Raw genomic sequence first — 13,008 nt, 5'->3', positions numbered from 1 at the left:
CTGTGGTTCTGTCTCCTCACTCTGACTTCTTTTTGCTCAATTCAATTCCTCAGAAATCACATTTATACCAACAATGGCCTGGAGTTGGCAGGCAAAGACTGGTTGTGGTTTGGCAGTGTGGGCTGAGCCCCGCAGAGAGGGGAAGGCAGAGGGGAGGAGGCCTGGGCTCCCTGCCCCCTCCCCTCTCTCACCTGCACCCGCTTCTTCCCTGCAGAACCCTGATCTCTGTGGACCCCTTCTACCGAACTGCGCCTCCCAGCGGCCACGTGAGCCGCTTCACTGCGCCCAACTGAGCCTGAGGCCTGGGTAAGGGGCTGGGGACCCCCACTCCGTGCCGGGGTGGTCACTGTGGGGCAGCCCCCCAGCCTAAGTCCTGAGTCAGGCCAGCCCTGCCCGGGGACCCCAGCCCCAGAATAGGAGGTGGGAGGTCAGGGGCATCGAAGGAGAGAGGGGAGTAGTGCACGGACCACCCAGAGCCCTTCATGCCTCGTCTCTGTTCACACAGGTTTGCTGACCTCAGGGGACAGAGCCGGCTACTGTCCCTATTCCCACATCCCCTCGGGGGCTCCCCAGCTACTTTCCTAATGAAATAAAATCAGTGAAGCCAAATAATGTGTCTGCAGTGTCAGAGGGGTCTGGGAAAGGAAGGGTGAGGCTGGGGAGGGGGTTCACGACTGGAGTCAAATGTGGAGTCAGGGAGGCCTGGTTGGACTCACCATCATGATCTGGGTAAGGCACTTCGCTCTTCAGACTCAGTGTCCTCTCCTGGGAATGGGTCACCTCGGGCCTGTGCTGAGTGTTCTGTCCAGTGTGGGCGGGAGGAAGCCCCCAGGGTGGGGGGCGGGCAGGCCAGAGCAGAAGGTGGGTCTATAGCATGGGGAGGGGGATCAGAGCAGGTCTGCTGGGGCCCTGCTGGTGCCCACATCGGAGAATCTAAAGGAGATGGGAGGGGACTTCCCTGGCGGTCCAGTGGTGAAAGGCTCCGCAATTCCCCTGCAGGGGACACAGGTTCAATTCCTGGTTGGGGAACTAAGATCCCATGTCCCACAAGTTGCACAGCATGGCCAAAATAAATAAATAAATAAGAGGGGAGGAAAGCCAGGCAGGAAGAGTCCCAGAGATCTCTCTCCAGAGACAGACGGAGGAGGGTCCGCAATGGATGTCTCCCTGGACACTGGGCCCTGGGGGTGGGGTGAAGGCTTGTCGCAAGGCTGGTGCCTCAGTACCTTCGTGAGAATGAGAACAAGCCTTCCTGTAGGCGGATGCCCCACTTTAACACAAGACTTGAAGAGTAAAATTTTCTGGGAGGAAGAAAAGCCTCCCTTCCTTCAGGTGCGGCAGCCTGAGACCCCTCAACCTGCAAAGCAGAAACTGGGCTGCCTCTCAGCGCCTTCCATCACCTCCTCCAGTGCTTTTGTGCAGTGCCCAGCCTTCTGACCATACGCCGTGGTCCTGCTCGCACCAGCCCCTTATTTTATAAATAAGGAGCCTAGACCCAGAGAGGAGGGGACGACTTCAAGATGCTCGAAGTCGGACAGGGCAGAAAGGCAGCAGCCGCCCCTCTGGGGATGTCCTGGATGTCCGCTGCACCTCGCAGCTCAGCCCAGCAGGTGGAGGGGCAGACAGTGGTCCGAGAGCTGGGCCCCCACCCTCCACCTCCACCCTGCCCCTGCGTGGGAGTCTGTGGAACAGCTCTGCCGGCCCCGGGGCCTGTCTGTGCTCAGGAGTCTTGAGCAGCAGGCCTGGGGGCTGTCCATGGTCTGAGTGGGGTTCCATGTGGGAAGTGGGTGGCTCCAGCTGGCTCCAGCATGGGAGGAGGAGAGGAGTGCGGGACACAGCGTATCTCGACTACAAACGCACAGAACTCAGGACCCAGTGACAGCCCCACACACTGTGGGCGGGGCCTGCTGGTCCGTGGTCCCCAGCATCAGGGGTAAGTCCAGGCAGATGGAAACACACACGCGCACTCCTCACCCAGTTTCACCTCTCCATGTCCTTCCTCAGCCGTGTCCTGTTACAGCTCGTGTTTCCTCCTCGCCCTGCCTCTGCTAGCTCAACAGGGCTTACGGTGTCAGACACCAGAGCTGGAGGATGCTCCCTCTCCATCACCTCCTGCTTCACTGTGCTAAACTCCGTTTCCAAGCCTGGGGCCACCCCCGCCACAATGTTTCCTGAGCCTGGGCTGTGGACTCCACCCCTGGGCTCCCCTTACCCCTGCCTTCTCCCCCCGGCTCTCAGGCAGCCCATCCTGGCCTCCCTGTCTGGGTCCTGGGCTCCAGCCCAAGGGGTTGTGTGAGGATAGGGTGGCCCAGAGGGTGGGGTGGCAGGACAGGAGTCCAGCAGGGGGTCAAGGTCAAACCTAGGTGACTCTAGAGCCCCTGCCTGGTGCAGGACACAGGTTTCCTCATCTTTCCATAAGGAAGCAGACACAGAGAGGTAGAGCAACTGGCCCAGGTCCCCCTGTCTTAAGGATTGTGGGAGGGGGCCTGCTGGAGAGGGGCGGAGTGGGAACCCAGGGTAGAAGTCGCCTGGTGGAAGAGTGAGTTGATTCCAAGTCATACCTGGCTTCCTGGCCTTTGCACTCCTCCCCAAGCCTCAAAGGGATTGAACTTTGAAGTAATGGGCAGAGTAATCAGTCATGGGCCTTGAACCAGGGAAGACTGTGGGCAAGGACTCCAGGGAGGGGTCAGCCCAATGTTCGGTCGGGGGTGGGAGCAAGGGAGGGTGAGAGGTGGGCATCCCTGTGGGGAAGGCAGGGGAAGGGGCCTTGATAGCCATGCTGCAGGGCCCTTCTCTGCCGCTCTCCTCCATTATGAGGCTCCAAAAGGGCGCAGACCGTGTCTGTCTTGTTCACACGGAAAGCCAGGGGCAGTGTGTGCACCCTTGCAGATACTCAGTAAATATTAAATAATAGAATGAATGAATGAATGAATTTTTCCTGCTGGTGTGGGCACCAGATGTGGGTTCTCAGTGTCACCTGCCCGACACCAGGAGGTCAGTAGCACAGGCTCCCTGAATCTCTGTGGCCCAGTGATGGAGACTGCGTGGGCCCCGCCTCCTTGCCCAGATGCCATGGCTGTGGCCCCTGGCACCGCTGTGCTTTGCCCCCCAGGTCACCTCTTCTCCCTCTGAGTGTGCCCCGTTGCTCTCTTCTCTGGCTTGGCCTCTGACCAGCCCCAACCGTGTTCCCTTGCAGTGGCCTGAGGGCCCCACATTCCAACCTTGACCCCTGGCAGGTTCCAGGACCACAGTAAGATCAGTGCCAAGCAGTCCTCTGTGCCTTGTCAGGGCAGGAGGGGTGGACATGTTCTCGCCCTGTGGCTATTTGTGTTACTGAAACCACATGGGAGGGACTGGCCTCTGCCTCGTCAGTCTCCTCTGGGCTGTCAGGTGAATGTGGGAACTGATGATGTAGTTTCGTTTTCAGGGTCCTGGGCCCTCACTCCTCTGAGTCTCGAGTTTCTAGCCTGCCCCCAGCTAGCATCAGCCCAGCACCCTGTCCTCCCTTGGGCCAGGGCTGTCCACAGAGGGTACCTGTCTAGGCCTGAGCTGTGGAATCAGACTCCCTGGGTCCAAATTCCAGCTCCCTGAACCCTGAGGCTGCCTCCCTCCTCCAGCTGATCATTTGAGCTACAGCTAATATAATATAGCTCACCCTGTGGGCTAAATGAGATGACGTGTGTAAAGAATTTAGCATGCGATGAATAGCTGTACTGATGCTGGAGCAGAGGAAACCCAAGTCCCAGATAGAAGTGGGGATTTGAAATTGTCACAGGGTCTGACCTTTGTCCCCTCCTGCTTGGCTCTGGACGGGCCCCTCCTCTGGTCTCTTCTCTGCCAGCAGGCCTCCGCTTGTCTGGGAGAGTTTGGGTAGCTGATCCACCTGGACAGCCTTACCCGGAGGCCCCTCAAGGGGGTGCTATCTCTGAGGACAATTCTCCCAGGCCAATTTCCCCAGGCCTGGAAGGGCCTCTACTCACCTGTAACCAGGACAGTCTCTCCTTTCAGCAGGTGATCCCTGGGTTGGGAAGATCCCCTGGAGAAGGGAAAGGCTACCCACTCCAGTATTCTGGCCTGGAGAATTCCATGGACTGTACACTGTACAGTCCATGGAAGGGTCACCAAGAGTTGGACACGACTGAACGACTTTCACATTGAATCCGCTACCATATTGAATCCTGCCCACCCCCCACTGAAATTTTAGAAACTGTTCTGAGGTGTCATCAACAATGAGGATGATTATTCTTTATTAAGCCCCCACAGCCTGCTGGGAGCTGGGAACATTCTGTGGGCCTTCATCTTTTGAGCAAGAATGCAGAGGGACCTCCCTCCGGGGGAAGTCTGGGGACACAGGTGGGTGCTGTGCTGATGGCATGGGTGTGGGGGAGTGGAGCCCCAGACGGCAGGATGCAGACAGGTGCTGGGTGCTGTGTGATCGGCAGGCAGACGTGTGTAAGGCTGGTGCCATTATAGAACCGTGGCAGCTGATGTTGATGGGCACCATCTGGCCCGGGTCACATGGCGACCTACAGATCCACCAGCTCACGGGCTTGACAGCTGGCCAGCTGGGAAAAGGCACTGGTTGGTGGGAACTGGAAGCCTGGGGGGTGGTGGGAAGCCCTGCATGGGGAGGCTGCTACACACAAAGACATGGGGGCCTGAAAGGCAGGATCCGACCCCCAACTTCCTCTCTGACTGTCCTGAGAGGTCCCCAGTCCCATGGAAATGTTCCCTGAGCAGCAAATATTTTTGGAGGCATCAGACTCCGGAAACCCCTCTCCTGCTGAGGTCTCTCTTCGAGGTCAGAGGAGGGCCTGCTGAGTTCTCCTGCTCCAGGTATCCCGACACTCCTTGCTTCTCAAGATGCTGCTACAGACAAGGTTTGCCAAGAAAGTTCTTTGAGTCATAAAACTTCACTGCTGCAAAGACCTTTGTGAAAATAAGTTCAGCCTGAGCCAGAGGGGTGCAGCCAGCTCCCAGAGGCTCATGGCTTAGTCTCTGCTAGGAATACATGGTCTTTCCCATCACATCACTGCACTGGGGGTCTTGGATTGCAGCTGCTGAAAAGCATGGGGCTTTAAGCTTCCCTGGTGGCTCAGATGGTGAAGAATCTGCCTACAATGTGGGAGACCTGAGTTCTATCCCTGGGTTGGGAAGATCCCCTGGAGAAGGGAAAGGCTACCCACTCCAGTATTCTGGCCTGGAGAATTCTATGGACTGTATAGCCTATGGGGTCACAAAGAGTTGGACACCATTGAGCAACTTTCACTTTCACTATTTGCTGAAGTGGGGTGTGTGTGTGTACACTTCAGAGGTCCTTAGGTAAAGAGGCCAGGAAGGCATCTAAGACAGGGATTCTAAGAAGAGAGATTGGACAAGATCCTGAAAAAGCTGTGCTCAAAAAAGGCTTTAGGAGGCTCTGGGCCCAGCGAGGTGTGGTCCCCATGGCAGGACAGCTTTGCTGCAGATCCTCTTTCTCCTGGTGGGCTCTGGCACCAGGTGTGGGAAGCTGGTATTGAAGAACCTGGGCAGACTTATTCCTGAGCATATATGAGGAGGAGGATCTGGCAGTGTGGGGCCTCCTAGTTATGACAGTGAAGGCCCTGTGGGTCCGGGACAGTGGGCCCTCCACTGTGATCACGTGACTCACTTAGGGCTCCAACCATGCGGGGTAGCAGTCACAGCTCTTTGCGAGCATCAGAAACCAACTTCGGGGACCTCCCTGGTGGTTTAGTGGCTAAGAATCCACCTTCCAATGCAGTGGATGCAGGTATGATCCCTGATCGGGGAATTAAGATCCCACAAGGCGCTAGACAACTAAGCCCCCGTGTTGCAATGAAAATCCCGCATGCTGCAACTAAGACCCAATGCATTCAAATTAATAAATAAATATTCTTTAATAAAGTAAAGAAAAAGAAAGAAAAAAGAAACCAACTTCAGCTTATTTAAGCTATAAGAAATTTATTAAAAGGCTTTTGGAGCTCACAAAATCTTCAGGTGGACCTGAGAATAAAGGTTAGAGGCTACCCAGCCAAGAACCATGATCAAAATCGCCCCATGGACCTGGGCCCCCTGAGAGCACGTGCCTCCCTCCCTGCAGGAGCCTGGACTCTGTTCCTCCTGCTGCCGCCGCCCCCACACATCCTCAGAAGGGACTCCACACAGTCTCTTCTGCTCTGCATCTCTCATATCCGATTCAAAATCTGGAACAGGTACTTGTGCTGGATGGCTGCAGCCAACTTACCAGGGAGGCTGGGAGTTCCCAGAGTTTTCAGCTTCCATAGTAGGATGTGTGGGTTCTGTTTGGTAAAGCATTTGGGGTTCTCCCACTCAAGAGACTGCTGGGAGGCCCAAAGAATTCAAATGTCCTTCACATATGGGTTACCATCAAGAAGGGAACAAGGCAACTTTCCTGGTGGTCCAGTGGTTAAGACTTCACCTTCCAATGTCGGGGATTTGAGTTCAATCCCACATGCCTGGGAGCCAAAATTGGAAACATAAAGCAGAAGCAATGTTGTAACAAATTCAAGAAAGACTTAAGAAAAAAAGAAGGGAATAAGCATTTGCTGTATGCCTCCCGTGAGCTGGGAGCTTCACATACCTGGCAGAGCTGCTGCTGGTCCTTAAGGACTCTCTGTGGGACATGAGAAAAGATGCCCTTCCCCACTGCCCTAACAGCATACCAATCTACAAGCTTCCTGATGCAACCGGAGCCCCTTGGACGTGGTTCCCACGTATAGATGACATCCCCTCCGCACAACAGATGTAGATTTCACAGGCACATACTCAGGAGCTTGGAAACATACCTCGGTCTCTCTGTAACTGAACTTAGACACCCATCTCTTTGCTTCCAGTGCAACTTGATCCCCTTTGAATTAAAACTGTCAACTGGAAAAAAAAATCACGACGTGAGAGTTGTGAGTGAAATTTTATTTGGGGCAAAATGAGGACTATAGGCTGAGAGGCAGCATTTCAGATAGCTCTGAGAAATTGTTCCAAAAAGGTAGAGAGGAAGGTCAGTGTATATGCGATTTTAATGAAGGCAGAGTACATGAAATTAAGCACATGTTTTTCTTGGACTGTAGCCTGCCAGGCTCCTCTGTCCATGGAATTCTCCAGGCAAGAATACTGGAGTGGGTTGCCATGCCCTTCTCCAGCAGATCTTTCCAACCCAGGGATTGAACCCAGGTCTCCACGTTGCAGGCAGATTCTTTACCACCTGGATCACAGGGGAAGCCGCCCCCTCCCCCCGCCATTTTTTTAACAGAGGTTGCTGATAATCTCGTGAAGGTTACTGCTAGTCACGAGGAGCAGACATCACCATGAAGGATATTAGTGCTTTTCTAGGTACGAAGAGATGCAAGAACTGGACTCAAAAAACCTTTTTTATTGAAAATATTTAACTATCTGAGCACCTGTTCTGCCAGTTTTTGCAGGAGCACAGAGTGCCTCATTCTTGATCTTCACCCTGAACTCCTTTCAGGAGGTATTCAAGGTCAGCAGTCGCATCAGCTCATAATGGTAGATGCTGCTGTTGCTGCTGCTATTTAGTTGCTAAGTCGTGTCTGACTCTTTGCAACCCCATGGACTGTAGCCCGACATGCTCCTCTGTCCATGGAATTTCCCAGGCAAGAATACTGGAGTGAGTTGCCATTTCCTTTTCCAGGGGATCTTCCTGACCCAGAGATCGAACCCAAGTCTCCTGCTTGGCAGGTGAATTCTTTACCACTGAGCCAGCTGGGAAGCTGTAGATGGCAAGTGCCAGCGTGGAGTTGGCAAAACTGTCCATCTGAGAATCCAGTCTGGTCAGGATCTGCTCCTGTTCTCTTTCATCTCCTTCCCCAAGAGGGCGCATACCTGCCTGGAGCTTGCTGCCGGGGAAGAGGCATCTGTCCATGGTTGACTCCCCCGAGATGTGAAGTGGGCTTTGGTCATCCACACCTGTCCTGCCTGCATCTACCTGGAAACAAGAGTGACACTCTGGTCTCTGGTTGCCAGGGTCACGCAACCAGTCCTTCAGCTGCCTTACCTGGACCACACACTCAGCACCTCCAGGTCCATCAGCCTGCTCTCCGACATACCAAGTCCTCCTTGGGGGTGCATAAACTTCAGGATGCTCCCCCTCAGGAAACAGGGGGATATCGTGGATTCTGGGGAGGGTCCAGATCACCTCCATTTCTACTGAGGCTTCTGCATACAGGCGGGGTGGGAGGAGCTGTTATATCCTCAGGACACACCTGCTAAGAGAAGTGCCATCCCCTCTGCCCTGGTATTCCCCAAACGTACTTGGGACCTTTATTTATATATATATAAAATTTATTTATTTATTTTTGGCTGTGCTGAGTCTTCGTTGCTGCGTGGGCTTTTCTCTAGTTGCTGCAAGCAGGAGCTTCTCACTGTGGCGGCTTTTCTTACTGTGGAGCATGGGCTCCAGAGCACAGGCTCTGTAGTTGTGGCGCATGGGCTTAGTTTATCCGTGGCACGTGGGATCTTCCTGGACCAGGGATCAAACCAGTAACCCCTGTATTGGCAGGCAGATTCTTTACCACTGAGTCAACAGGGAAGGCCCACTTGGGATCTTTTCATGGCACCCTCAGGCTCAGCCCGGGCCAGCATCCACGTTTAGGAATGTGGCTCTGCCTCCTCCCCCCGACCCCTTGCCCCCTTCTCTCCTGCCTGCCTGTTGAGCCTTCAGCTCCCGTTGGGTGGGATCTTGACTTCTGTGATGACACACGCTTCCTCGCTCCAGGGCTTACAGCATCAGCTCCCGGCTCTCCAAGTTCAAAGCCTAGCTTTTTGACTTAACACAAAGTATTTCTCTCTTAGAACCTGCTCTGTGTTTCAAAGCCTCTTTTGCAACTTAAAGCCAAGGATTTGACTCTTTGTTCTGAGTTTCCTTTGGAGAGTGGAATTTGAGAAGCCAATTTAGCATCTGAATGGAGGGTAAGGGATATAAGGAAATTGCCTCCAGAGGAGCATCAGTTGCTATCTCAAGATAATACCCAGCTCCTACGTTATCTCACTGACACAGGATCCTTCAAGGAGAGGAGGATTCCAGGTTTGGGACTAGGGTGAAGCAAGTGAGGCACTTCTTTGGGCAGAAGATTTAAAGAAGTGCTATCAAGCCAAGGAATGCAGACAAATATTAGTTTAATGCAGTAATTTAAAAAATCAAAATTAATGCAAAAAACCTCATGAGGAACACAGTAGTGAAATTTAAACACAGGATTCATATCACTGACTTTTCTTTTGACATATGATCCACTATGGATCACAGCACTGGCTATGACCCTGCTTTTATTGCATTAAACTATTATTTCTCTTGATTACTGAGTTTTTTGGTGCCCCCTTAAATTTTATGCCTGGCCCAAGTAATCTAGCTGTCCCTAGCTCCCCTCCTCCCACTTCTTCCCCACCCGCAATTCCACCATGGTTTGGGACTTCCTCCAGATGTGAGAACTGAGGTTCTGAGAGGGTGAGTAGTTCAAGTCAGGACAGACGGCCCCAGGGATCCTGTGGGAGGGACACTTCCCATGCATTCATTCAACACATGTTCGTTCAGTAGGTATGGGGCTGAGCACCATGGAACATCCATGAACAAGGTCTCCACCTTCATGAATCTTATATCTTTAGTACAGAGGAAAGTGCAAGTGTTAGTCACTCAGTTGCTTTAGACTCTTTGCGACTCTTTGCACTCAGTTTCTTTAGACTCTTTGAGACTCTTTGGACTGTAGCCTGTCAGGCTCCTCTGTCCATGGAATTCTCCAGGCAAGAATACTGGAGTGGGTTGCCATTCCCTTCTCTAGGGGATCTTCTCAACCCAGGGATTGAACCCAGGTCTCCTGAATTGAGGCAGATTCTTTACCTTCTTAGCCACCAGGGAAGAAACAGACTTCAACTAACTCACAGTTAATTATTTATTTAATTATAATTGGAATAAGTACTTTGAAGGAGAAATGTGGGAGCTGAAGAATCTGTAACATCGGGGCTTGACTCCTGTGTTCTGAAGGATCTGGGAAGATTCTTTGAGAGTGGGAGGTTTCAGCTGAAATTTTAAGGGTAAGCAGTGCGAGGCAAGGAGAATGGGAAGAAGATGGACCAGCATATGCAAAGCTCCTGGGGTAGAAAGAAGCTGGTGCATTTGAGAAACTGAGAGGAAGTGTGTTAGACCAGGTGCATTCTGTAACAAACAGCCGATACCTCTAAATGGCTAAACATATTAAAAATGTATTCCTTATTTGTTACATAGTCTAACATGAATCAGAGAGTGCATTTCCAAGTAATGACTCGGGGATCCAATTCCTTTCCACCATTGACACTGCAGAAAATAAGAGAGGACGATTGTGTAGGGAGGTGGCATGTGTCAATTCTGCCGACATCCATCGGCTCAGGGCTCATCCCAGGGCCCCATCCCATCAGCCTGAGAACTCAGGAAGAAGGGGAAAAAAACAGAAGTTGGTGACCCTCAACAGCCCCCACCACTGGGAGGGGGACTAAGACAGGCTAGTCCTTGGTGGTCATGGTTGGGAGCTGAGTTTATAGTCTTGGAGCAAAGGATTGGACCTACACTTGGCCACAGGTCTAGGAAGGTATTAACATATGGGCAGCAGTCAGCTGTGACCACTGTGGCCTATTTCGGAACGAAGTGCTCAGAAGTCATTTTGGAATGTGGAACCTACTAGAACCATTACTTTGGTCAGGTTTCCATCCACAGTGTGGAGGCAAGGCCCTGGCCATTGAGTCAGCCTCACTCTCTTGGCCATGTTGCTCCAGCTCCTGTGTCCTTGGGAGAGATGAAGAGGGTTTGTGGAGGTGGGGGTGGCTACTGAATGGAAAATGACACTCTCAGCTTTCAACAGACCAGGCAGGTCACTCTCAGAGCTCTTGTTTCAGGGGAAAATGATCCTCCAGGGTATATCTAGGCTCTAGTTTCCAGGGAGCCTGGGGAGCAGATGCTCAGAGGCTGAGGCTGGGCTAGCCTTGTGAGTCTGTTTGTCTAGAGAAAGTTCTGGGCCAGTGAGGGGCCAGAGACTACCTGGGATTTGCTAACAGGCAAACCCTGAGCCCAGATCACAGCCCTACGGGCCTCTTTGCTTGGCCCTCTCCAGCTTGTTCTGGGGTTCCTAGACTTGCACTAGGAAGAGAAGGGGATGACAGAGGATGAGATGTTTGGATGGCATCACCGACTGGATGGACATGAGTTTGAGCAGGCTCCGGAAGTTGGTGATGGACAGGGAAGCCTGGTGTGCTGCAGTTCATGGGGTCACAAAGAGTCAGACACGACTGAGCGACTGAACTGACTGAGACTAGCACTGTGGGTTCTAGGACACCCCCAGTTGGGCAAACACTGAACCCCAGGGCCTGGAATCAAGGACGGTCCTGGAAGTTTTTCTGCTGTTGGCAGGGTGGGAGAAAGCACTTGGGCATCCTGGGTGGTTCTTCTGATTTCCCACGGCCAAGAGGGGCAACAAGATACAGTGGGGGGAGGCCTGGCTCGCAATAAGATGGATTGGGTTGGAATCCTGCCTTTGCCCCTGACCAGCTGTGTGACCGTGTTCAAGCTACATAACATCTCTGAATCTGTTTTCCTCATCTGTAGGGCAGGTACCTGCCTGGCCAAGGTGTGGAGAAAGGTAAATCAGAAAACCCGGGGGTGCTCAGTAAATGGTAACCATCATCATTTTTGTGGCCGAGAACTGGATGGGAGGGGTGAGAGCAACATAAACTCCTCCCCCGCCTCCTCCCCCTACGCCGCACTGGCACACATCTTTCTTGCAGCTGCAGCCAAAGGGATCCTGTTAAAATGTGTGTCAAATCATGTCACTCCTCTGCTCAAAGTCCCCAGGGAGCTCTCACCCAGGGTCAATGCCAAAGCCTTCACAGGAGGCCATGAGCCCTCCATGGTCTGCCCTGTCCCTTCCTCTCTGTCCTCATCTGTTGCCGAGCCCCACCCACCCTTGCTCTGCGGGCATTCTGTGGCTCCAGAACGCCCAGGCACACTCCTGCCTTGGGGTCTTGGCATTGCCATCCCCTCTGCCTGGAACCTATTTTCCTCAGACATCTGTCTGCTTCATTTGTTCCTCCTCCTTCCAGTCTTTGCTCAAATGCCATCCTGCCACCAAGGCCTCCTTGGCCACTCTGTTTTTACTTTTTATTTCTGTTTTTCACTTTGATATTTATTTATTTATGTGTTTATGTAAGCTGCATTGGGTCTTCTTTGCAACCTGAGGAGTCTTTTATTGCAGGCTCACAGGCTCTTCTTTGGGGAGTCCAGGCTTCTCTCTGGTATCTGCATCTTGGATTAGTTGCCCCAACGTATATGAAGTTTTAATTTACTGACCAGGGATCAAGCCCACATCCCCTGCATTGGAAGGTGAATTCTTAACCATCAGGCCACCAGGGAAGTCCCTGGCCACTCTGTTTTAAGTGGGGTCCTCAGTCCTCTCTTCTTATTTTAGCTCTTCTATAACTTGGCTATTGCCTGACATATTCAAATGCAGTTTGTTGATTATCTCCACTCATAGGAATGCAAGTTTCACAAAGGCAGGGGTTTTTTTTTTTCATCTCAGGTTCACATGCATAGCCATCCGCAGTGTCTGGGCATATGAGCAGGGGCTTCATGGTTGTTGAATGAAACCTGAATGATGGTGAGGACTCAAGTTCTGGCTGGTACAGGTAAAGGGAGTGGGCCATGGTACAAAGGACTTGTCACTTCCTTTTTGGCCAAATGAGGGAGTTGGACTAGACCCTCGGGAGATGAGGAACCACGGGAATTGTAAGTGTCATTTAGTTCCTGCCTCCATGCACTTTTCTGGGGTGAGGGTCCCTGGCTTCTTAACAGAACCTGTGATCTTCTGATGTACCAAGCATACTCCCAGGGCTGGCATTTCATGGTTGGCTCTAATAGGCTCAAAGCCTTGCTTTCTAAGAATAGACGATGCCAACATTCCTTTATCTTATTTAAGTTCCATCAGCCACAGAGGTCCTGGCTCCAAAGATGGGGGGTGG

The 13,008-nt window shown here is 52.5% G+C and overlaps 1 protein-coding gene across 2 annotated transcripts in view; it reads left to right on the top strand.

Annotated features, from left to right (window-relative positions):
* PPP1R32 (protein phosphatase 1, regulatory subunit 32) overlaps positions 1–609 on the top strand; it is a 9,049-nt gene extending 8,440 nt beyond the window's left edge. For both annotated transcript variants that reach the window (XM_010854044.1, XM_010854042.1), the window contains exons 13-14: positions 215–306; positions 506–609. In XM_010854044.1, coding sequence (XP_010852346.1) covers positions 215–293 — 79 coding nt within the window. In that variant the 3' untranslated portion in view covers positions 294–306; positions 506–609. The remainder of the gene's footprint in view (positions 1–214; positions 307–505) is intronic.
* The last annotated feature ends 12,399 nt before the right edge of the window (positions 610–13,008 follow it).

Source organism: Bison bison, unplaced genomic scaffold, assembly GCF_000754665.1.
Source record: "Bison bison bison isolate TAMUID 2011002044 unplaced genomic scaffold, Bison_UMD1.0 scf7180017864334, whole genome shotgun sequence".
Taxonomy (NCBI): Eukaryota; Metazoa; Chordata; class Mammalia; order Artiodactyla; family Bovidae; genus Bison; species Bison bison.
This window is presented reverse-complemented; position numbering and strand designations above follow the sequence as displayed.